The sequence below is a fragment of the Sinohyriopsis cumingii genome, chromosome 4 (genome assembly GCF_028554795.1).
Source record: "Sinohyriopsis cumingii isolate HCF-2022 chromosome 4, ASM2855479v2, whole genome shotgun sequence".
Taxonomy (NCBI): domain Eukaryota; kingdom Metazoa; phylum Mollusca; class Bivalvia; order Unionida; family Unionidae; genus Sinohyriopsis; species Sinohyriopsis cumingii.
In genome coordinates this window covers 124,945,044-124,972,611 of record NC_142964.1, presented here as the reverse complement: position 1 = coordinate 124,972,611, position 27,568 = coordinate 124,945,044, and the positions used below count along the sequence as shown (strand labels likewise).

General features: G+C 35.2%; 1 protein-coding gene across 2 annotated transcripts in view; it reads right to left on the bottom strand.

Annotated features, from left to right (window-relative positions):
* Positions 1-27,568, bottom strand: part of LOC149802041 (pregnancy zone protein-like) — a 173,614-nt gene that overhangs the window by 69,135 nt on the left and 76,911 nt on the right. For both annotated transcript variants that reach the window (XM_089956448.1, XM_089956445.1), the window contains exons 11-18: positions 25,242-25,403; positions 20,871-21,092; positions 18,266-18,470; positions 17,235-17,318; positions 14,425-14,736; positions 10,897-11,102; positions 4,775-5,036; positions 2,005-2,120 (exon numbers count right to left, since the gene is read on the bottom strand). In XM_089956448.1, the coding sequence (XP_089812574.1) occupies positions 2,005-2,120; positions 4,775-5,036; positions 10,897-11,102; positions 14,425-14,736; positions 17,235-17,318; positions 18,266-18,470; positions 20,871-21,092; positions 25,242-25,403 (1,569 nt within the window). The remainder of the gene's footprint in view (positions 1-2,004; positions 2,121-4,774; positions 5,037-10,896; positions 11,103-14,424; positions 14,737-17,234; positions 17,319-18,265; positions 18,471-20,870; positions 21,093-25,241; positions 25,404-27,568) is intronic.

The following is a 27,568-nucleotide window of genomic DNA, read 5'->3' as shown; positions in this document are numbered from 1 at the left end:
GCCTGCCAGTAGCTTCTCGTGGGTCGGTGGTTCTTCCCTGGGTTTTCCAGGGTTCTTCCTCCACCAGTTATACTGGCCGCCATGTATAGCCTATCTTGTGCTGAAAAATGGCGTTAAACCCTAGAATAACAACAACAATTTATAAAATAGAAACTTCATATGAAAATGAAAAATATATTATATTTTTTTCACAAAGTATGTGTATCAACTCCATGAAACACAACTAAAATATTACAGTTATCTCTGATTACTTTAGGTATTTGTGCCTCAACTTGTCGAGGTCGCTGAGTAACATAAATTATATCAGTATTTTTATGCCTGCCTTGAGAAAATATTCTAGCTGGACTTGTTTGTCCAGCATCACATCATCATACACTACTAGATTATTAATAAATCCATCAAGATTGTCTATGGATGGAGCTTCATCAATATTGGTGATAACTCAATAGTCTCATTGCCATCCTCGTCCAACAATTTTGCATCCTTGATTTTATCAAGGTTAAAATCTTTAAGCAGTACCATCTCTGATCATCTACAGATGGTGCTTGCTTGCATCTAAATTTGAATCATTTTATTCAGGCAGTATATTATTATGGCTTTTGTAGGTACAAAAATAATATGAATCCAAAAGAGATATGGTCAAAAAACTAAATATGCCATACAATATCTTTCTACATAATTATTTTTATATGCTGGATGGGTCATTCTGGACTGTCCCTCACAATAACGAAAAAATCGAAGATTGGATGACTGATCCTTTTGTTGATGTATTCTATCATGTGGCAAGAAATCTTAAAATATTATTGTAGACAGCAACTATTTTGTCATTCTGAGGCTTCTATTATCGATTGGCAAAAGTCAAATAATTCCACACACACACATATATATATATATATATATATATATATATATATATATATATATATATATATATTATCCACCTTTCACCAGTCGTATAATATCTTTTGTCATAATTATTCCTGTATGTTGGATGGGTTGTTTTGGATTATTCTTTACAATAACAAAAAGACCAAAGATTGGATGACTGATTCATTTACTGATATATTTGATCATGTGGCAAAAATATCTTAAAATATCACTGTAGATATAATAGTTATCTCTAGAAAATGAAATTGTTCACCTTGATTATTCTGAGGCTTCTATTATCGACTGGTGAAAATTGAATAATTCCATATATATATATATATATATATATATATATATATATATATATATATATATATATATATATAATCCAACTTTTGACAGTCATGAAATAATCAAGATAGAATTATTATTTTATCATTCTGAGGTTTCTATCAGTGAGGAAAATATCATGTTCTATGACAGAAGTATGATAATCATTTTTGTTGACAGAAGCCTCAGAATGACAAAAAAAATGTTTTATCAGCCTCCTTGACAAGTCAAAGAAATCAAGATGAAAAATAACTATGCCAATTTATCTTTAAAGTTTTATAAAAACTCCTCAATTGTTGGAGAAGCTTCTTTTTTTCCTCTTCTGTTATAATAATCAATTAATGATCTATATCTACCTCTGCCGCAATCTGAGCAAAGTTGAAATTTTCCATGTACTCCTTATTTACATTTTAAACATGGTTTTGGACCAGCAGATTTTAAAGCTCTATGTGATCAACAAAATTCATCATAACAAAGTTTATTACAAAATTTAATTGATCCTTGTAAGGGCCATTTGCATTTGTTTGTGCAAAATTGTGACATTAACTTTAGAATCAATATAGAAATAAGTACAGGTTCCCAGTTTACTGTAAATGCCAAAAGAGAATCCTCATATTCACTATAGAACTGATATAGAAATAAGTAATGGTTCCCATCTTACTTTAAATGTCAAAATAGACTCCAGATATTCACTATAGAACTGATATAGAAATAAGTAATGGTTCCCATCTTACTTTAAATGTCAAAATAGACTCCAGATATTCACTAAAGAAATGATGTAGGAATAAATACAGATTTCAATCTTACTTTAAATGCCAGAAGAGAATCCAAATATTCACTATAAAACTGCATAATACTCCTCTTCTTCCTGCCAAGGAATGGATTCAGACCAATATCACTTAGTTCCTCAATTCCTGGGGGACCTAATGACAAATCAAGATATCTTGAAAACACTGACTTTTATATTTCTTCATGATGAGAGTAAAGAGGAAGCCAAATGACTTTCCAAGCTTAAGTATTGAAAAAATTATCTATGTTATTGAATCATCTACTGCATATCAGTTCTATATATCTATACGTCAACTTTTCTACAATATATACATTCAAGACAATCTGAATGAATTTTTCTGTTGTGAAAATCTGCAACATTTTGCTTAGGACTAAATGGCTGGGTGATGGTTGGTAGATTGTCAGAGGACTGGAATAGAGAATTGGGAGATAGGTGGTAGACTGTCAAAGGATACCAGGATTTGAGGATTGGGTTGCAGGTGGAAGACTGTCTGAGGACCTAAGGATCCGTGAAATGGGTTATAGGTGGTAGACTCTCAGAGGACCTGAGGATTTCTGGATTGGATTATTGGTTGTAGACTGTCAGAGGACATGGATATTGGGTTACGGGTGGAAGAGTGTCAGAGGACATGGATATTGGGTTACAGGTGGAAGAATGTCAGAGGATATGGGAATTGGGTTATAAGTGGTAGACTGTCAGAGGACATGAGGATTGGATTACAGGTGGAAGACTATCAGAGGACATGGGGATTGGGTTACAGGTGGAAGAATGTCAGAGGACATGTGGATTGGGTTATAAGGGTAGACTTTCATAGGACAAGGGATTAGGTTATAAGTGGTAGACTGTCAGAGGATGTGTGGGCTGGGTTACAGGTGGAAGACTATCAGAGGACATGGGGATTGGGTTACAAGTGGTAGACTATCAGAGGACATGGGGATTGGGTTACAGGTAGAAGAATGTCAGAGGACATGTGGATTGGGTTATAAGGGGTAGACTGTCAGAGGGCAAGGGATTAGGTTATAAGTGGTAGACTGTCAGAGGACGTGCGGGCTGGGTTACAGGTGGAAGACTATCAGAGGACATGGGGATTGGGTTACAGGTGGTAGACTATCAGAGGACATGGGGATTGGGTTACAGGTGGAAGAATGTCAGAGGACATGTGGATTGGGTTAAAAGGGGTAGACTGTCAGAGGGCAAGGGATTAGGTTATAAGTGGTAGACTGTCAGAGGACATGTGGGCTGGGTTACAGGTGGAAGACTATCAGAGGACATGGGGATTGGGTTATAAGTGGAAGACTGTCAGAGGACATGGGGATTGGGTTACAGGTGGAAGACTGCCAGAAGACATGTGGATTGGGTTATAAATGGTAGACTGTCAGAGGACATGGGGATTGGGTTACAGGTGGAAGACTGCCAGAAGACATGTGGATTGGGTTATAAATGGTAGACTGTCAGAGGACATGGGGATTGGGTTACAGGTGGAAGACTGCCAGAAGACATGTGGATTGGGTTATAAATGGTAGACTGTCAGAGGACATGGGGATTGGGTTACAGGTGGAAGACTATCAGAGGACATGGGGATTGGGTTACAGGTGGTAGACTATCAGAGGACATGGGGATTGGGTTATAAGTGGAAGACTGTCAGAGGACATGGGGATTGGGTTACAGGTGGAAGACTGCCAGAAGACATGTGGATTGGGTTATAAATGGTAGACTGTCAGAGGACATGGGGATTGGGTTACAGGTGGAAGACTATCAGAGGGCATGGATACTGCATTACAGGTGGAAGACCATCAGAGGACATGGGGATTGGGTTACGGGTGATAGACTGTCAGAGGACATGAGCAAATCTTACATGAATGAAAGCATGAAATGTTGTTTACAGCGATCCACTTATGTTATGGTCATGTTATGCTGAAAATATTACTGGCATTATAAGTAGGACAGTGTGAGACAAAGACATCAAAACAAAAACTTTGTGTACCTATCAATCACATATAGGTCATTCTGCCTTATTTTGCTGTCCTCTGTCCATAAATAGGTCATTCTGCCTTATTTCGCTGTCCTCAGTCCATAAATAACAATAATGGGAGATATCAACATGCCTACTAAGCTGTGTCAAAATAGTTACTTATCACTCATTAGTACTATGCAAACTTACTACAATTCATAAACTTTACAATTTACAACAAAGATTTCAAATAAGATATTGGGAATAAATATAACTTACTACAATTCATAAACTTTACAATTTACAACAAAAAGATTTCAAATAAGATATTGGGAATAAATAGAACTTACTACAATTCATAAACTTTACAATTTACAACAAAAAGATTTCAAATAAGATATTGGGAATAAATGGAACTTACTACAATTCATAAACTTCATAATTTACAACAGAGATTTCAAATAAGATATTGAAAATAAAAGGAACTTAAGCTTTCAATACATTAAAGGAAAGAAAAATATGAATCCTGCATGAAAAATTAAACAGTTAGTTAAAATTAATTTATGGTGTCCCAACATATACGGTAAATAAGGTAGTTAGGAATATAAATTCAGAATAGCTCATCATCATTAAGATATTAACTTTGTGGTTACATCAAAACTACCCAAACAAGAGAGAAAACATCCAGTGGTGAGCCATCCACACATTTACTGGTTTTGTTCCAGTTCTATCTGATTAGAAAACTTTCACATCATGTGCAACTACAAGATGTACCTAACAAAATTAGTGTTCTACAATCAAAGCAATAAAATCTAAGATAAGGATAGTTGCCCTACCTACTGGGACAGGAGGATGCAGTATTGTACTTTTGTCCTTTTGGTCAAGGCAGTAATCCCAGTTAGAAATGTGATTAGATGTCAAATCATAGGATTCCATGATATCCATCATGTCTGCCCACTGAAGCAAGTTGTTCCTACTGAACAGGTGAACACTCTGGTCAACCACTCCAATGGCACAAAGTGACCCCGGAGAAGCTGAGATGATTATGGTCACGTTGCTCCCAGGATGTGTTATATTCTGCTCATATTGCATTTTGACCTGAAAAAGAAATACATGGAAGATAAAAATTCTGATATATAAATGGTGATGCTATTTCCCGAGCTGGATAATATTGTTAGATGCAGGCTGGCTCACCACAAATGTTTTGAAAATTGTGGAATTCCTGTTCATATAGTGGATTTATACAGCTGATATAACATTTTTTCTTTAAATTGGAACTGCTTGAGATAGTGACCAGAAATATATTTTTTGTTCTTCCAAATACTTATAAATATACTTCATTTTGCAGCTCAAGACAAACGGGATGACATAACTGCAAACTACTATGAACTTTGAACTTCATATATGGCACAGTAGTGATTCCTCCTGCAACCTTTGTGTTGTTGACCGTTGACGTTTAAATTTGAAATCAGCAGGGGTGTTCTTTGTCTCAGATAGAAGCTATTTTTGATGAAAGCCATTTTTCTCTTTCAGTCTCACTATCCTTGACCTTTGACCTACTGTGACCCCAAAGTGAAGAAGTGACTTTCTTATCTCAAATGCAAGTCATCCAAAATATCTGGACATGGTTATGGCATAGGACTTGAGCCATATTGTGGAAAAAATTTTCCTTCTTGGAGTTTCTGACCTTGACTTTGACCTTTTAACTTCAAAATCAACAGATATCTTTCTTGTCTCACTTGCAAACAATCAACAATAGTGAAGTCAAGGCACGTGGTACAGAACTTAACAAAATTTGTTGGAATCATTTTTCCTTCTTTTATTAGTCTTCCTTGTATCAAATGCAAGCTAGTTATTTTGATCACTGAAAAGGTGTTTTCCTTGTCACAAAAGAAAAACCATCGACAAAGTTTCATCAAAGTAGCAGAAAAGAACTCACAATATCATGTAGAAACCATTCATCCCCAGTGAGTCACTTAGACCTTGACCTTCTGACCCTCAAGTCAACAGGTCTCTTTATTATCTGACATTTAATCCAGTTACAAAGTTTGATAAGGAATTTGGGATACAAGTCAAGTTAGTGAATGAAAAAGATTCCTTCTTTCCAATCCTTTTTCCTTCAACTTTCTGAGCATGATAATGGTAATGTTGGAGAATACAGTTGCTGTGCAGAAATGAAATAAAGAAAAGACAGATGTACAGATGGTTAGATGGATGGACAACTTTATAACATGATGTGCTCTTCCTTATGGTATGTGTATAACAATTGGTAATCTCCCTGAAGAATTTCTCCACTGAGAGTATATACAGTGCTTTCTTGATGATTTTCCCCTGGATTTTGCCATCCTTCATACCAACAGTTAAGTTTCTTGTCATTTTTATTATGTAAACATTAATGGCAAAACTCAGTATTATGTTAATGTTGCTTTCAATTTTGCACCAGTTTCTTCCAAAAGTGAACAAAAAATACTGAAGCAATGTATTTCATAAAATATCATGGAAAGTTAATTTTCCCAAGAATATTTAGCTGATTACTTTAATGTTACCTCCCAAATCCATCCAAATGACAAGCATTTATGCTTTCTGTATACATCATATAGATAAAGGCAATAACTCTTACCAACTAACTCTCTTTGTTGCCATCAGGGGTTGTTGGTTTTAAGCTGAGTGAAATACAAATGAGGGTGCTGAGTGAAATACAAATGAGGGTGCCCATATGGTGTGGTTTAATGTGTATAATATTCTGTACCAAGGCATGGGTGGGTAAGCAAAGGCCCATAACTCCTCTGAAAACTGATTGATGGCATCCACAGCTCACGCTTCCGAGTCCAGAACTGGACAGATGAAGGTAAACAACTTGTAATTCACCTTCTCATAAAAAGATCAATTATCAGACACCCCCATTGTGCACACATTTGATGAAAGACTGAATGATGGAGAAACAATTCTGTATGAATGACTTGACTTTTTCTGGATAGACACTGAGTTTATGTCCAATTTGTATGTTGATATCAAGCTGGTCACACCACTGTGAAAACTGCCAAACCAGAATCTACATGCAATTTGTCCCCACCCCCCATTTGAGGAGGTAGGTCACCACCAAAGAGTTGTCTGATATAGTTAGGACTGTCTTCATTGACAGGCAATTGATGACACCCTTCATTTCAATATGGAGAGGCAGTTCTAACATGGTTACCGCTACTGGCTTTATTGGAGCCTGGAAACTTTCCATTAGGTCTTCTCCAAAGGAATTTCTGTCATGAGCCAACTGGGGTTGCACCACTGACCCAGGAATGATTGTATCTCATTTGTGATCCTGACCATTCAGCCAGCAAGGTCATCTGTAATGGACACATGATAAGATGGCCCAGCAGGATCAAGAGTGGATATGGATAATCTAAGGACTTACAGGAACTTAAATCAAAGACCTGTTGGAAATGGACTTGACAAGTTCAACGATCCATATTACACCATTCTTTAGGGAGTCTTACCAGACTGAGACTGGTGATAAACTCCATAACCTGAGATGTGCAAAACACTGGTATGGATGAAGGTCAGACATTTGCCAGTTCACAAGAAAACCAAGAAGATTCAAAAGGAATAGCAGATCATTTCTACCATTGAAAAGAATAGAACTTACCGTATGTTTCTGGAGGATGTCAGCTAAGTAAATACTGTCACTGTAGATAAAATCTGACTGGAACAGGGTGACAATGCAATCAATGATTTTGGTTAAGGACTGGGGACTGAGGTTCTTGTACATGGAAAAGCCTTCAATAAACCATCACACAATGTCCTGTTCTTGATGAGCAACCTTATCTCCTGCTGCAGAATATCATCCTTAATCTCCTACTCTGACAGTACAATGTGTTAGAAGGAAAGAGGAAGAAAGAGGACAGGGTTGGATTAATAAAACCTGAGGTCCCTCTAAAATGATCTGGATCACCCATTTATTCTGAGGAAATAGATTAATGCATAGAGATTGGAACTGCATGAGACTGGTGCCCAGGCTGTCTGTGGGCAGTACGGTTGGCAGGTCAATGTTAAGAGTTAGGCAGTCTGAAGGATGTGAAACTTGCTTTTATGAAGCCACCCTCTCCATAATGTTGTCTCTTAAACTGGTTAGGTTGTTGCCCCCTGGCATTAAGCTGGGAGCAAGACTGAACCTGTAATGGAAAAACCCTTTTCCTTGCTTGCCCATTGTCCCTCCACTGTGACAGGGGCAGATTGGTCTTAAAAGACTGTGCTGGGTGGACAGCATGTTGGATGAACAGTTCCTGCCTGTCTCTAAACTGCTATAATTTTGTCAACCAAAGAGTTATAGTAAGCCAGATGGCATATGCCAGGTTATGATGTGGCTTGAACAATTTGGAAAGCACACATGCATTACATCATATCAAATCTAGATTTGCAGAGGTAGTCAGAGCATTGCCATGGAATGGTGAGCTGCCCTATTAATGACTCAATCAATCTGGATTATAGTGGACAATGCCCAGTTTATCCACAAGTCAGAAAATCACCAATGAGGCCAAGTCTAATATCACATGGCAACATTTCAAATCAGCTTTGATGTGGCATGAAATACATTCTTGTCCACTTTATAAGACAGTGTGGCAGACTTGTGAACAGTTGCTAAATTCTCATCAGGAACTGTTAGTTCAGAATGCAAGGTGTTGGAATGTGATTTGTACCAGTGAAATGAAAATGTTGCTGGTACATGACTTTTGGAAAAGAAAGCCTTAGCATTCCACGTTTTTCCAGATAGTCATTAATTTCTCTGATTTTTATGAACTAGAGAATCTGTAGGAAGGATGAAGTCTCATCTTTATCGTCAATATCTATCAAAACTTTGACTTTATAGTCATGTATGGTGGTAGGGGGTGGAGGGATTTCTGAAACTGACAATTCCTAGTATCTAATTGATGGCACCCTCATCCTGTTCTGGTTCTGCCTCCATATCAGGATACACCATCCAAGGTGACACAGATGAGGACCAGGTAAGGACAACGTACATTTTGTACACACCAAACATGACTCTGTGCTTTAAATCTCTTGCATTTCTTGAATGTTTGACTGAAACAACACAAGGATACAAAAAATAATAATTCACTTAAACAACACCTGTTACTGACTGCGCAAACCAAAAGCAGTGCAACAAAAACATGAACGAAAATATGCATTAGCAACAGTACATTGTGCCATGCGATTTAAAATGATAAAGTCAGTAAAATTCACTAAAATTCAAGAAATAATTTATATCACCTGTAGAGGAATGACTCAATTTCTGGATGGATGGCTAAAAATCACATTGATATTGGTATGGATTGAGACAATTTTTTTGTACTATGCTGACAGTATGACAGTGAATCTTAATAACTAGCGACACATGGTGGCTGCCAGGGCAGGTAATGTACAATTGTTATTGCCATTATTCTATATGTTGTAAAAAAATGTTCATCTTTTTTAAAAGGGCTAGATTTGGGAAGTAGTAGGCTTATATCCCTAATATTAACGTCATTCAGCATTTGAAGGAGAAATATATAAATGCAGCCCCTAAAGGCTGTTCCCGAAATATCACATCTATGATATAATGGAGGCAAAATATATCTTAATTTTCATTTTAAAAATTTTGACCTATTAAAGTTGTTTTCAAACAGCATCATAAAAATGACCATACTTAGTACTAAATCTGAAAATGAATTATTGCAAACTGCCTCAAGAATGTTTACAAAGAGTTTTTATTAAATAGGTGATTTCATACCATCCATACCTGATTAAATGTGGACAGTATGCATGATTTCATACCATCCATACCTGATTTAATGTGGGCAGTATGCATGATTTTATACCATCCATACCTGATTTAATGTGGACAGTATGCATGATTTCATACCATCATACCCGATTTAATGTGGACAGTATGCATGATTTCATACCATCCATACCTGATTTAATGTGGACAGTATGCATGATTTCATACCATCCATACCTGATTTAATGTGGGCAGTATGCATGATTTCATACCATCCATACCTGATTTAATGTGGGCAGTATGCATGATTTCATACCATCCATACCTGATTTAATGTGGACAGTATGCATTATTTCATACCATCCATACCTGATTTAATGTGGACAGTATGCATGATTTCATACCATCCATACCTGATTTAATGTGGGCAGTATGCATGATTTCATACCATCCATACCTGATTTAATGTGGGCAGTATGCATGATTTCATACCATCCATACCTGATTTAATGTGGACAGTATGCATTTAACTCATCCTGAAATGTTCAAGGCATTCATACTTTTAAAACTGATGTAATTTTGCCAAATGGTTTTTCTCTGCAGGGTTAAGCAGGTTCCAACATGTTGGGACAATTTTGGTCATGTACAGTAATTTGTCTCAAATACTCTGCATGTATTTATAAAATGTTTTATTTTTTCTTAAAGGCTTCTTCATTTATTAATTATAGGCAACACAACATTTGCAAATTATAATGCAAATGATAGTAGCATATAACTAATGAAGATTGATCACCCCTGTAAGACTATACCAACTAATGAAGACTGATCACCCCTGTAAGGCTATACCAACTTCAAGTCACTTCTACCTGGTGCTTCAAATTTACTTTACAAGTGTGTTGACCTTTTCTGAGAATCAGTTGAAGGCATGCTGTTTGTGTAATTGGAGGAAGTGATGATGTGAAATTATTGAAGCTCAAAACCCATTTTGAATGAATACATCATTCTATGCAGCAGCAGATATCACTTGTGATGCCATTTAATATTTAACTATTCATGCTATAATGTGAACCAAAAGAGTATGCATACAAATTTTCTACGCCTTCTCCACTTTTGAATGAAACGATTAAAGACTTTCTATTTTCCTTTGATTTAAGTACAGGACAGATCTCCTAAATTTTAGCAATCACACCACTCCTTGTTACAAACCTTATTTCCAAAGCAGGGTTCCACTTTGAAATCAACAAACCCAGCCACCATTTCTCCTACATTTGTGATGTAGTAAACAAGAACTCGACCAGTGGGGAACATTTCTGGGGTCACAGGAATTTGAATTGTCAGTTGTTTGTACTCTCTATGCTTTTCCTCTTCTTTTTCCTCTTCTACCTTCTTCTCCTTCTCACCATCAGTTGACTCTACAATAGATGTTAATCAATGCATTCCTGGCACACACAGAGCAGTTTCATTTGTAGGCTTAAATAAATGTAATGATGAATACTAATTCTATTGGCTTTCTGTACAGACTCCACTTAGTAATTATCAAAACTTATAGTGTGGTTATTAACTCAAATTCATTCTTCAAACTTGTAACAGATTTGTGAAGCCCTAATTTCTCATTATCTTCTTAGTACAGGTATGTGGTTATAGGATATAGATGTCATTGAGTACAGGTATATGGTTATAGGATATAGATGTCATTGAGTACAGGTATATGGTTATAGAATGTAGATGTCATTGAGTACAGGTATATGGTTAAAGAATGTAGATGTCATTGAGTACAGGTATTATGTGATTATATACTGTAAATGTCATTGAGTACAGGTATTATGTGCTTATAGAATGTAGATGACATTGAGTACAGGTATTATGTGCTTATATAATGTAAATGTTATTGAGTACAGGTATATGGTTATAGGATATAGATGTCACTGAGTACAGGTATATGGTTATAGAATGTAGATGTCATTGAGTACAGGTATATGGTTAAAGAATGTAGATGTCATTGAGTACAGGTATTATGTGATTATATACTGTAAATGTCATTGAGTACAGGTATTATGTGCTTATATAATGTAAATGTTATTGAGTACAGGTATATGGTTATAGGATATAGATGTCACTGAGTACAGGTATATGGTTATAGGATATAGATGTCATTGAGTACAGGTATATGGTTATAGGATATAGATGTCATTGAGTACAGGTATATGGTTATAGAATGTAGATGTCACTGAGTACAGGTATATGGTTATAGAATGTAGATGTCACTGAGTACAGGTATATGGTTATAGAATGTAGATGTCATTGAGTACAGGTATATGGTTAAAGAATGTAGATGTCATTGAGTACAGGTATTATGTGATTATATACTGTAAATGTTATTGAGTACAGGTATATGGTTATAGGATATAGATGTCACTGAGTACAGGTATATGGTTATAGAATGTAGATGTCATTGAGTACAGGTATATGGTTAAAGAATGTAGATGTCATTGAGTACAGGTATTATGTGATTATATACTGTAAATGTCATTGAGTACAGGTATTATGTGCTTATATAATGTAAATGTTATTGAGTACAGGTATATGGTTATAGGATATAGATGTCACTGAGTACAGGTATATGGTTATAGGATATAGATGTCATTGAGTACAGGTATATGGTTATAGGATATAGATGTCATTGAGTACAGGTATATGGTTATAGAATGTAGATGTCACTGAGTACAGGTATATGGTTATAGAATGTAGATGTCACTGAGTACAGGTATATGGTTATAGAATGTAGATGTCATTGAGTACAGGTATATGGTTAAAGAATGTAGATGTCATTGAGTACAGGTATTATGTGATTATATACTGTAAATGTTATTGAGTACAGGTATATGGTTATAGGATATAGATGTCACTGAGTACAGGTATATGGTTATAGAATGTAGATGTCACTGAGTACAGGTATATGGTTATAGAATGTAGATGTCACTGAGTACAGGTATATGGTTATAGAATGTAGATGTCATTGAGTACAGGTATATGGTTAAAGAATGTAGATGTCATTGAGTACAGGTATTATGTGATTATATACTGTAAATGTCATTGAGTACAGGTATTATGTGCTTATATAATGTAAATGTTATTGAGTACAGGTATATGGTTATAGGATATAGATGTCACTGAGTACAGGTATATGGTTATAGAATGTAGATGTCATTGAGAACAGGTATTATGTGATTATGTAATGTAAATGTCATTTAGTACAGGTATTATGTGCTTATATAATGTAATTGTTATTGAGTACAGGTATATGGTTATAGGATATAGATGTCATTGAGTACAGGTATATGGTTATAGAATGTAGATGTCATAGAGTACAGGTATTATGTGCTTATATAACATAAATGTTATTGAGTACAGGTATTATGTGCTTATATAATGTAAATGTTATTGAGTACAGGTATATGGTTATAGGATATAGATGTCACTGAGTACAGGTATATGATTATAGGATATAGATGTCATTAAGTACAGGTATTATGTGGTTACAGAATCGAGATGTCATTGAGTACAGGTATTATGTGCTTATATAATGTAAATGTCATTGAGTACAAGTATATGGTTATAGGATATAGATGTCATTGAGTACAGGTATTATGTGAATACAGAATGTAGATGTCACTCAGTACAGGTATTATGTGCTTATATAATGTAACTGTTATTGAGTACAGGTATATGGTTATAGGATATATATGTCATTGAGTACAGGTATATGGTTATAGAATGTAGATGTCATTGAGAACAGGTATTATGTGCTTATATAATGTAAATGTTATTGAGTACAGGTATTATGTGATTATATAATGTAAATGTTATTGAGTACAGGTATATGGTTATAGAATGTAGATGTCACTGAGTACAGGTATTATGTGATTATATAATGTAAATGTTATTGAGTACAGGTATATGGTTATAGGATATAGATGTCATTGAGTACAGGTACATGATTATAGAATATAGATGTCATTAAGTATAGGTATTATGTGGTTACAGAATGTAGATGTCATTGAGTACAGGTATTATGTGCTTATATAATGTAGATGTCATTGAGTACAGGTATATGGTCATAGGATATAGATGTCATTGAGTACAGGTATATGGTTTTAGGATATAGATGTCATTAAGTACAGGTATTATGTGATTACAGAATGTAGATGTCATTAAGTACAGGTATTATGTGATTACAGAATGTAGATGTCATTAAGTACAGGTATTATGTGCTTATATGATGTAAATGTCACTGAGTACAGGTATATGGTTATAGAATGTAGATGTCACTGAGAACAGGTATTATGTGATTATATACTGTAAATGTCATTGAGTACAGGTATTATGTGCTTATAGAATATAGATGTCACTGAGTACATTTTGATTGTAGATGTATCCATTTAGTTTCCATCCAGTCTTTATTTTCAATTCACTTTATGAATAAAAAGCAGTTAGGCACACATGCAGACTGGATACACATTCTTAATTTTGAATATCATTTCCTACAATATATCAGTGACAACAAACTTTTTTTATCTGAATTGTACAAACTCTAAACACTTAATCATGCATTATAAATATGTACTTTTAAATAAAATCAGGTAGAAAGATGAACAGGCAAGAGAAACTACTCTGAAACATAATGAAAGTTAAAACATTTGTATACTTTTTCATAACTGATTGCTTTTATCTCACCTTCCTCAACTGTAACCTGTACAGCATCAATGTAAATCCCTGATCTACACACGTATATGCCAGTATCCTCTAATGTTGCCCCAATAATGGATAATGTGCTCTCCAGCTGTGTTGCACCAGGATTCATATTGTCAATTACAACTCGAGACTTCCATTTTTGTAGAGAGGTATCAATCAACTCATCCTGGAAAAACCAGTCTATTGGCTCAGGTTTGTCACCAGTTGTTTTTACACTGCATTTCAAGTGTATCATCTTTCCAGGAATCACTGAATTGTTCCCATCAATTGTTAAAGCTGTTGTCAAGGAAGAGACTGAAAAATATAAAATGGGTATGTTCACCAGAGATAACTCACTGGTCTGACATCAACTAAATAACCTAATGCAAGAGCTCACCTATCTGGCATCAACCTCATAATCTAATGCAAGAGCTCACCTATATGGCATCGGCCACATAACCTAATGCCAAAGCTCACCTATCTGGCATCAACCTCATAACCTAATGCAAGAGCTCACCTATATGGCATCAGCCACATAACCTAATGCCAGAGCTCACCTATCTGGCATCAACCACATGACCTAATGCAAGAGCTCACCTATCTGGCATCAACCACATAACCCAATGCAAGAACTCACCTATCTGGCATCAACCACATAACCTAATGCAAGAGCTCACCTATAAGTCATCAACCACGTAACTGAATGCAAGAGCTCACCTATCTGACATCAGCCATATAACTTAATGCAAGAGCTCACCTATCTGGCATAAGCCAAATAACCAAATATAGGAGTTCAGTTATCTGACCTCAGCCAAATAGCCTAATATTCAACAAAATAACCTACCCCAACTAGCTTTTTTATGACCCTAAATATGAACCTAACCCACCTAACTTTATGATCCTAAAGATGGGCCTAACCCACCTAACTTTATGAGCCTAAAGATGAACCTAAAATCATTAAAATTGCAATAGTTGTACATGACATTATGACCCTAAAGGGGCCTAAACAAAGTCAGTTTACAACTGTTACACATGACTTTATAACCCTAAAAACAGCACATGACATGGCCATGGACAATTCATTACGGATCAGGGCCAACCATCCATTTTTGTCGGACAACAATGGTAAGCTAAAATGTGTACATGTTATGTCCCTTGTAACAGTTCTTGTCATTAGGAGCTGTAGAAATATAATACATCAAATTTTTAAGATGAGGTTCTCAGCCCTGTAAGGAACTCAGTATTTCACTAATACATTTTTCAAGATATGCTTTCAAATGTACAAGCAGTTCAGTCTTGCTACCAAGTTCACTTAACCACTAATATTCATAACGTTACTGTACATACTTCTAGAAATAGTGAAAAGTATTTATATGTTTTCTTTAAAAATTGTTAAAGGTCTTTAGAAAGTCAAGTCTTGTGATGTGACAAAACCTTTAAAAAGGTGTGATGGAATCATAAATGTGTAGAAGCAATATCAATTATGTTGTCAGATAAAGAAGATGTAGGGGAATGATCTAGCTGACAGGAAGTTATGATGGTCAAACTACAGCTTATAAAACTGGGAAGAACACTCACGTGTGTGTGTGTGTGTGTGTGTGAGATTAGGATTTTTAACGTAGCTTTAACAATTTTTCAGTCATATCACTACAATGTCTGCAGTGTGGCAGTTTATAGTGATATCTAGCACTGGGGCATCATGCCGCAGACATGTAGCATGATGTCCCAATCAGTCACAGTATCCTGACACCAGGCCAACCAGTCCTAACACTAACCAATTAATGCTGAGCACCTAGCGAGGCAGCTGTTAGTACCATTTTTGTAAGTCTTTGGTATGACTCGGCCAGGGTTCAAACCCATGACCTCCTGCTTCCGAGGCAGATGCTCTAACCACTAGGACACCAGAGCATTATGGGAAGAACACATGAATGCACAGATTCAACACTCAGTAACGACATTTCAATTTTAAAACTGTTCTTTATTTCCTTTGCAGTGACAATACTATACTGCTAATGGCCCCATAAAATGCTTTTACCTCTCAATGATATACAACTGTGATATGGTTTTTTTTGCATGTAAGAAAGCCATGTAATATAGATTGCCCATGTGACAAAGCCATGTAATATAGATTGCCCATGTGAGAAAGCCACGTAATATAGATTGTGAGAAAGCAATATGGAAAATATGAGTATTTGTTTTGCTTGTAACTTCAGAACCTAAAGTGTTGGAAGGGACTTCACATGTCACAGCTAAATTACCATTGAAAAATGGACAGTGAATGGGACTTCACATGTCACAGCTAAATTACCATTGAAAAATGGACAGTGTGAATGGGACTTCACATGTCACAGCTAAATTACCATTGAAAAATGGACAGGGAATGGAAACTCAATGCTTTTGTTTTTTGACATGGGATCACCATCACTGCTGGTGAGTGATATCTTGTTGTTGTAGGGTTTGACACCATTTTTCAGCACAAGATAGCTTTTAAATGGCGGCCAGTATAAATGGTGGAGGAAGAACCCGGGAAAACCCTGGAAAGAACCACTGACCCATGAGAAGCTATTGGCAAGCTTTCTCACATACTCACTTTGGCTGAACCCATGACTCAAACCCACAGAGACAGAGGTGAGATGGCAGTGATCTGAAATGGTGAGCATTTTAGACCACGTACTCAGCCACTCCGGGCCCCTGAGAGTGATCATCTGTGTTAAATGCTGACATAAAAATGGCCAGAAGGCATGACTCATTACCCCAGTACGTGGGCTTAAGAAGAATACAAAAAAAGAAAACAAAAAGAAAGACAAGGTTACCTCTTTTCTTGCGGTTTTGGTAAGCAGAAGCCATCCTAAAACCAGGTGAACCAGCTCCTCCCCATGATGGTATGGAGTTCCAACCTGATTAAACAAATCATGAGGAGAAGAAAAAAATAATAATAATAATAATAATACCAAGCTGCAGCAGTATTTTATGTTGTTGTGAGAGAACAGGTAAAAATAATGCAAAAAGAGCAGTGCACTATTTCACAAAAAAAGATAATCTTTTTAGGGACTAAATTCTGATTATTACATATACCAACCTGGCATCTTCTGTTATCTCTACAGAAACTATTCATATTATATGATATTCCAGTAGTCATCACAAAGAAAAAGTAGGTCACAATGCCCATTTTCTGATACTTAACCTTTGCCAACTCAAAGATGCATGCAGCTTGGCAGATATATTATGTCAATAATATTAAGCTATTTAGTGCCAAAACATGAGATTTTTGTAAACAGTTTCAAAGTTGTAGTAAAAGCACCAAAACATGGGATTTTTTGTAAACAGTGTCAAAGTTGTAGTAAAAGCGCCAAAACATTTGATTTTTATAAACAGTGTCAATGTTGAAGTAAAAGTGCCATACATGGTATTTTTGTAAACAGTGTTAAAATTGTAATCAAAGTGCCAAAACATGGGATTTTTGTAAACAGTGTCAAATTGTAATAAAAGTGCCAAAACAAGAGATTTTTTTAAACAGTGTCAAAGTTGTAATGTGACTTTGTGGGATATCATGCTACATGTCTGTGGCATGATGCCCCAGTGCTAGACATCATTATAAACTGCCACACTGTCACATTATCCTGACACCAGGCTGACCAGTCCTAACACTAACCTCTTAATGCTGAGCACCAAGCAAGGCAGCTGTTAGTACCAATTTTATAAGTCTTTAGTATGATTTGGCTGAGGTTCAAACCTGCAACCACCCACATCTAAGGCGGACACTCTAACCACTAGGCCATTGGAGCAGTCAGTAGATTATGGTGATCAGGAGTTTTCTTCTAATAAAACAAATAAGGATGCTCACCTGCAGGGCCTTGCACTCCCTTCCCACTGCCCTCAACAGGAGACAGTGTTTCCTGTTTGTCCTGTGGTGCCTCTGTAGGGCTGAGTGTGGTATCTTGGGGTTGTGGTTCAAGAAGAGTCCCTCTAATTTCAGGCACATAAGTTGCTTTGCTTGATAACTGATTGGTGATGTCATGAGTACCAAGAATATTCCCCCTTCCCATTACCTTTAAAGATAAGCAAACATATTATAAATATTTTTGTCCATATGATCACACTGTCCACTATTTCTTGTGATTGTATGTTGTTCACTATTTCTTGCTTCATAGTACATATAAGTTTTTGTTTTGGGATGAGCCATGTCCTTACAGTGTTATGTATATTTGATTTAATTTATATCTGATTTAATTGTTTGTAAGTTTTAAAATCTTTTTATTTTTTAATTTCATTATATGTCAAAATAATGTAGTTCTGTTTACTAGGAACTCAATACTTTTTCCAGAAAATAATTTGACCTTGACTGTTCATTTTTGTAGACACATAAGGCTGACCTGGTTCCCAACCTTAATTCAAAATTAATAACAGTCATGTGAACAAGTATTTTATATTTATTTTTATTGTGAGTATAATAAGGCTGAGATCAAGTCTGTTTGGTTACGTGACCCTCAACTTGTAAATAGTATAAACAACTTTTTTTATTTTATTCTCAGAGTAAAATGATTGGTTTTTGTCAGGGCCATGTTGAGAGTACATGATGTAAACATGACCACATGACCTTCATCCGGGCATCTGTTTTGTGCAGTATTCATGTTTTAAACCATTGTTTAGAGAAATAATCTCAGACTAGGCTTAAAACACTTGATGTCAAGGTGTTCTTTTGTTGTGTCAGTTTGGAGTTAATTTAATGTTTATTCAAATTATTTCGATTCAAAAGGATTTATTCTTTCTTTCTGGAAATATATGTGCTCAAACAGAAGTCTTGAACATAGACATTTCTTCGGATTTCCAACACCAGAATACTGTTTGTGAATAACACAGAACTGTAGACATTCCAACACCACAAAGGATATAGTCTACGTCATCGCCTTCCATCTTGGACTCTTTGTCGGGACTCGAACTTGAATTCATTAGAACATTTCATTATTAGGACTTCTAAAATTTTATTTGTGGATTATTCTTGGATTATTTTTTGATTTGATTCTTAAAACCATAAGTTCTTATTTCTTCATTTTTACAGTATTTTTCAAAGGAAATAAATTAATTGTCAAATTTTTCAAAGCTTGCTGTTTTCACTCCTTGTTGTGTTACTGTTTATTTGAGCCTAAACATGTAACAAAGGGGGATTTAAATTCACAATTTTTTTTAACATTTGTATCCCTACTGTGAATTTCTTGGATACTGATTTATTTTTCTTTTAGTTACAGGTCAGGATTTTCTGATTTTGGAGACTTTAGGAGAGTTTCAGTGAAAATACATTAGTTTTGAACCATAAGATGCAAGTTGAATAAATTCTTAACCTTTAAGAAGAGTACCAAGAATTGTATATTATACACCCACCCAGTGTTTTCGTCCATGTTGGCACTAATAGGTCATGGTTGACTGGAGATATAAACCAGTGGATGTCAATAGTATTCAGCCATGAATTAAACTTACTTTATTTTCTTGCTACACTTATCCTGATTTTAACTACTGACCTATAGACTCTGAAATCTACAGGTTTCTTTATTAGGGCATGTGCAAAACCATCCAAAAAATTGGTTCTGGAACTTACTCTAGAACAAAAGTTATTATGCAAAGTCCATTTTTCTTTGAGTCACAATAACTTTAACCCCTGACCCCAAAATCAAAAGGTCTCTTTTTTACCTCAAGTGTGAGCCCTTCACAAACTTTGCACACATTATATAGTCTAGAACCAAAGTTAATACTTTACTTCTCTCAATGACCTTGACCTTTGACATTTTGACCCAAAAATTAATCAGCTTCTTTCTTACCCATTAGTAAGCCATTCACAAACTTTGGTAAAAACAAATGGTTGAAAACTGAAGTTTTTAGTGCAGAAACAATTTCTTTTGTTCCTTTTCAAACACGGGAACTTTGATATTTTGATTTTTAGACCCCAACACCAACAGGCTTCTTCCTGGCTTTGAAGTGCAGAACTGAATTTATTGTGCAGAAACCTTTTTCTTTTTCAGTTGCAGTGACCTTGACATTTTACCTATTGATCCCCAAATCGATAGGCTTCTTCCTTATCCTATCCACAAAGTCTGGTTCAAGTCTGTGATGTAGAAATAATGTGATTATACAGAAAACATTTTTCTCCATTTAGTGACTGACCCTAACTTTGACCCCAAAATCAACTGACTTTTTTTTACCCCAAGTGCAAGCCTTCCACAAAGTTTGATAACGTTAATAGTATTTAAACACAAGTTGTTGTGTGAAAACAATGACAGATGTTATAACATTATACACTCCACTTTCAGGTGTGCAATGAAAAAAACAACACATATTCAATTTTTTTCAAGTACACGATTACAGTATTTCCTATAAAAAAGCATTGGTCTAACAAAAAAGATCAAGTACATCAAACTCTATCTATGCACCTGAATAATATATGTTAAAAGACTTACCACGTAGTATAGTTTATGTGGCATCATCTCCTCTGAGAGTTGTGAAGTATACATGACGTTGAGCTCCACTTCCCCACTACATTTTGAAGGAGACAGGTTCGCCGTCTCCACTTCCAGGTAGCATGAGTTAGGTGAATACCACTGCTTGACTGTTAGTCCTGTATGAGCTGGAAGGATTGTGTAGAAGTCCCGATCATATTCCCCTTTATCCAGGGTGTCAGCCTGCAAAATGTCGTGTTATAAGAGTTTATTCTAAATACCAGGAACCCTGGTAAACACTGATAAAAGAAAAGAAAAATTAAACAAAAACTTGATGTAAACTTTGTTTCACAAGGTTCTTAAATTTTAGTTTTTACATGATATATTCCAAATGACATTTAAAAAATTCTGTATAGCTTTCAGACTTGTTCCATGTTTCTGTCAAAATTTCTGAGTAGAAGTATGTAAGCATCCTAAGAGACAAAAGTATTTTCTTGTCTTTTAAAAAATTACTTGTATTTTCATGTCTTTTAAAAAATCACTTGTATTTCAAATCTTTAAAATAATCACTTGCATGTCTTTAAGTACAGTATTCTGTGGCCATTCTGTTAGGTTTCTTAAATGTACATTTTCTGATAAGTCATGGCAATATCAAATTACCAGAATGTTCTATGCACAAACTATTGAGAGAATACTGCAGAGATATGCTTGAGATGATGAAAGAAAAAAAGAAGCCTCAAATACTGGTTAAAACACTCATTACTTATCACCACTATCAGAATATATGAATAAAAACTCTGTAGTTATAAGTATTTTACACCACAATATAATTTTTATTTCAATTTGGCAAAAATCAATTATGTTTTGTTTGCTTTGTTTATAAAGAACTTCCCACAGCTAAGTTATACACCTTGAGTTCTTACATTGTATGACCTTGAATTTCCAACATACATTTTATATTCAAGTCATGAAATCTTAAGTGTTGCAGACATTGTGATGGATATGAACACCAATATTGTCATGAAGTTTTACTGCATTTTTATTAACTCTTTTATTTATTTATTCAAAATAATTATAGGTAAAAACTTCTCAACAAAAAAATATTAAAAGACAATATACTGTCAATTGACTATTTTTAGTATGTACTGTGCATGATCACTTCCAAGTCAAGTACAACTGCAAGCAAGATAGACCCTGATGTGTCAGTACATAATGCTGTGGCAGATCAGAGTCTTTGTTGTTTGTTCTACTGATTAGTCCTAAACAATACTACAGACACCCAGATCTGCTGTTGCATCATGTGACAGCAGATCTGGGTCTTTGCATCTTGCAGATGGATCTGACTTATAATTGAGTATATATGGTACTAATTTTCATAGTACAGACCAAGAATGTAAAGACTCAACATAGAAGTATCCTTCCATGGAAAGAATAAGACTCATATACCAATCTATGGAAATAATAAGACTTGTATACCAATCTATAGAAACAATAAGACTTGTATACCATTATACGGAAACAATAAGACTCATATACCATTCTATGGAAACAATAAGACTCATATACCATTCTATGGAAATAATAAGACTCAAATACCATTCTATGGAAATAATAAGACTCATATACCATTCTATGGAAATAATAAGACTCATATACCATTCTATGGAAATAATAAGACTCATATACCATTCTATGGAAATAATAAGACTTGTATAACCATTCTTTAGAAATAATATGGCTTGTATACCATTCTATGGAAACAATAAGACTCATATACCATTCTATGGAAACAATAAGACTCATACCATTCTATGGAAATAATAAGACTCATATACCATTCTATGGAAACAATAAGACTTGTATAACCATTCTATAGAAATAATACGACTTGTATACCATTCTATGGAAACAATAAGACTCATATACCATTCTATGGAAACAATGACTCATATACTATTCCATGAATTTAGGTACCCATGAAAATGCCACTTTTTCCAAAACCTCTAAAAGTGGTACCATAAATATACATCAATTCACAGTATATACCATATATACTGATTCAGAATCCATGTCCAACTGCAGATTGCACAGATAAAATAGATCTGCCATCACCAATATGCTGACAGATAATTATAAGAGTAATCAGTAGGACAAACAATATAGACCCTGATCTGCTGGTGCATTATGGGATGATAGATCAGGGTATGTTGTTTACAGTTGTATTACACTTGTAAGTTGGTACATATGGTAATTATGACTTTTATTGATTGATGGTATACCAAACATTAGTGGGCATAAAACATACAGAATACAGGTTATAAGGGAATGATCCCATTTCATCTACTCCCAAACTGTTAATTCCCAAGCTGTCTATTCTGAACTCAGCAAGTCTAAACTTTCCTAATTTGCTAATTCATCTCCCAACTTGTCCAGTGTGTGAAACTTTTGTCTACTTTGCCAATTCATCTACTCCCAACTTGTCCAGTGTGTGAAATTGTTGTCTATTTTGCCAATTCATCTACTCCCAACTTGTCCACTGTGTGAAATTTTTTGTCTATTTTGCCAATTCATCTACTTCCAGCTTGTCCAGTGTGTGAAACTTTTGTCTACTTTGCTAATTCATCTACTCCCAACTTGTCCACTGTGTGAAATTTTTTGTCTACTTTGCCAATTCATCTACTCCCAACTTGTCCAGTGTGTGAAATTTTTGTCTCCTTTGCCAATTCATCTACTCCCAACTTGTCCAGTGTGTGAAATTTTTGTCTCCTTTGCCAATTCATCTACTCCCAACTTGTCCAGTGTGTGAAATTTTTGTCTCCTTTGCCAATTCATCTACTCCCAACTTGTCCACTGTGTGAAATTTTGGTCTACTTTGCCAATTCATCTACTCCCAACTTGTCCAGTGTGCGAAATTTTTGTCTACTTTGCCAATTCATTTACTCCCAACTTGTCCAGTGTGTGAAATTTTTGTCTACTTTGCCAATTCATCTACTCCCAACTTGTCCAGTGTGTGAAATTTTGGTCTACTTTGCTAATTCATCTATTCCCAACTTGTCCAGTGTGTGAAATTTTTGTCTCCTTTGCCAATTCATCTACTCCCATCTTGTCCAGTGTGTGAAATTTTTGTCTACTTTGCCAATTCATCTACTCCCAACTTGTCCACTGTGTGAAATTTTGGTCTACTTTGCTAATTCATCTACTCCCAACTTGTCCAGTGTGTGAAATTTTTGTCTACTTTGCCAATTCATTTACTCCCAACTTGTCCAGTGTGTGAAATTTTTGTCTACTTTGCCAATTCATCTACTCCCAACTTGTCCAGTATGTGAAATTTTGGTCTACTTTGCCAATTCATCTACTCCCAACTTGTCCAGTGTGTGAAATTTTTGTCTACTTTGCCAATTCATTTACTCCCAACTTGTCCAGTGTGTGAAATTTTTGTCTATTTTGCCAATTCATCTACTCCCAACTTGTCCAGTGTGTGAAATATTTGTCTATTTTGCAAATTCATCTACTCCCAACTTGTCCAGTGTGTGAAATTTTTGTCTACTTCGCAAATTCATCTACTCCCAACTTATCCAGCATGTGAAATTTTTGTCTACTTTGCCAATTCATCTACTCCCAACTTGTCCAGTGTGTGAAACTTTTGTCTATTTTGCCAATTCATTTACTCCCAACTTGTCCAGTGTGTGAACTTTTTGTCTATTTTGCCAATTCATCTACTCCCAAATTGTCCAATGTGTGAAATTTTTGTCTACTTTGCCAATTCATCTACTCCCAACTTGTCCAGTGTGTAAAATTTTTGTCTACTTTGCCAATTCATCTACTCCCAACTTGTCCAGTGTGTGAAATTTTGGTCTACTTTGCTAATTCATCTATTCCCAACTTGTCCAGTGTGTGAAATTTTTGTCTCCTACTAAACTGTCTAATTTACTATTTACTCTTAAAGGATAAATGCATCATCTGATTTTAATACAGCATGAAATTAAATATGATCTTATTTATTGCTTATATTTACTGGTCTCATTTTTCTTTTCCATTCATAATTTGTACATGTATTAAATATCAGCACCTTTAAAAATAAAATCACATATTAAAGCACAAATATTCACTTTCCTCTCAATCTACAAATAAACAGCTTTAAAATTAAAAACAATTACTGAATGAACAAAATTTGCATATCTCTCTCTCTCTCTTTCTCTCTCTCTATCTATATCTCAATATGCAGAAAGCTGAAGATAGAGTAAAGACTTTATACTTGACTAAAATTATGAGTTAATATTATGGCTCAAATGTGAACAGGAAAAATGACACCTTAGACAAGATGAGATCAGATAAAATGGGTAAGGCACCAATTATGATCAACACAAAAATCCTATGAATAAACCATCTTACTGAGATTATGAAGTATGGAGTATCAATGGTGAGATTGGTAATGGTGAAATAGGCTACTCCCTGGTCATCAGCGGTCAGGATTTGTCTCAATCCAAGCTTCTGAACCTTTATCTCTACCTTCTCCCCTGGAATGGGGTTGTCATCCATGTGAGAAACTTGTACCTGAAACACAGGTTCATCAAAGAGTAAGGATACATTCGATAAGTCCAAAGAGTAAGGATACATTCGATAAGTCCAAAGAGTAAGGATACATTCAATAAGTCCAAAGAGTAAGGATACGTCCAAAGTACACATGCAGGAGAGCTGGGTTTCCAATTCAAGTCATTTGTAGTCCGATGCTGAGATTTTTTACTGACATATTGGCATATCACAAATACAAATTTGTTAGCCTAAAATCTTTTTATCAGTTTAGATTTTGTAAGTACTCAGATAATAAGAAAATGAAGAAGAAAAGAGAAAAAATGAAGAAATGAAGAAAAAAAACCCATGTCTTTATGCTTTTTTTATATAAATGATGACTGGTTAAGTTGTAGATTGCTAAATGAGACACCCTGGTTTGATATCACTAAATACTAGCATCACCCATCATCAGTTCTCTAGCCTGGTTTGATATCACTAAATACTAGCAATAGTATGACCTGTTTACTAGCTCAGTACAATTAGAAGAACTTTATATTTTTTTCTTCCTATAAGGCCATTGGCCCAAGTACATAATTACACAATGAAGAAAATATACAACTGGCATGGAAAGATGTTGTTGTTGTTGTTGTAGGGTTTAACGCCATTTTTCAGCACACGAAAGGCTATGCATGGCAGCCAGTATTAATGGTGGAGGAAGAATAGGGAAAACCCTGGAAAGAACCACCTACTCACGAGAAGCTACTAACAAGCTTTCTTACATACTCACATTAGCCGAATCTGAGACTCGAACCCATGCAGACAGAGGTGAGATTGCAGTGATCCATAATGGAGAGCGCTTTAGACCACTCGGCCACTCGGAGCCCCATGGAAAGATGTGAATATGTTCATAGTCTACCATAAGGTAAGTACAATTAAAAGACAATACTCATCAACTTCATAGTTTGGGGTTTTATTAAGGCATCTTTGAGTGTCATTGACAAGCATCAATCTTTGTCCCAAGCTACTTAAAGAAGACTTAAAATTATGTTTTATTTTATATTTAAGTGTGAAATATAAAGACTTATTGGCAAAATAATTTTTTTTTTTTTTTCTAATGCCTCTATTTTCACGTATGGAATATATATCCTTATCCCACATGTGAAAATATAAGATTTCCCATCATGTCATGTGATACTTGAGTATGTGTGCCTACAAAAGTTGTACCTGTCACAAAAAATGAGTACTTTGTGAGGTAAAACAAATAAATAGAAACTGCTGTACATTTTAAATATGGAAATTAATCCTTGATAAAGAAATTGGACCAAATGCCACTAAAATCTCTCTTAAGTTATTTAGCCTTACTTCCTTTACAACAGCAACAAACCTGCTATGATGCATTGCCAAATTGGACTTGCTTTGTTTTCAGAAAGAGTCAAATAGTTTACAATATGACAAAATCATAATTTACTGCAGCAGAGTATTATTATGCTGTTTTCTTAAGTCATGTATACTTATCTCATAATGGATCTTTCTGATGAAATAGTGTCAGATTATTGGCCACTCACTAGTAATTAATAAATTTATTTTGACTGACCTTTGTATTTGGATGGTAAGTAAACTTTCTCTTCTTTTTGCTCACAGAATTAAATCCTTCAGAACACTCATATTTTCTGTAGTAAAAATTTCCATGTCAGAACAGAACACCTGTGTATTCATTGTCCGTTGGATTTTTTCTTTAAATTTTGTATACATGCATGGAAGGCAGGATTACTCCACCATCAGAAAATGTCAAAGAAAAAAATAATACCAAAACAACAAACAAAAAGAAAAAGAAATGGAGATCTACTTGTTGGTCTATCTATGCTACCTGGACTAGCTACAATTTACCAGCTTTTGAAAGCAGGAAAAATATTAACTGCTACAATCAACCAAACAGTGGCTAATTCCTTTTGTTTTTAAAATATACCCAGAAAAAAGTTTTGCTGAAACTTCAAAGAAAACTGATCACCTTTGAATCACTGATCGTTCTGTATGAATACTAAGCAAATTAAAAAAAAGTCGGTCTCAATCAATGGTTTACATTTATTTGACATTACTGCTGTATTAAGAAACAGACATCTGTTTGGTCCTCCAAAGCTGTCCTTTAGCAGTAACTTCAATAAATCACTGGTACCGCTCCAGTGGCCTAGTGGTTAGAGCATCCGCCT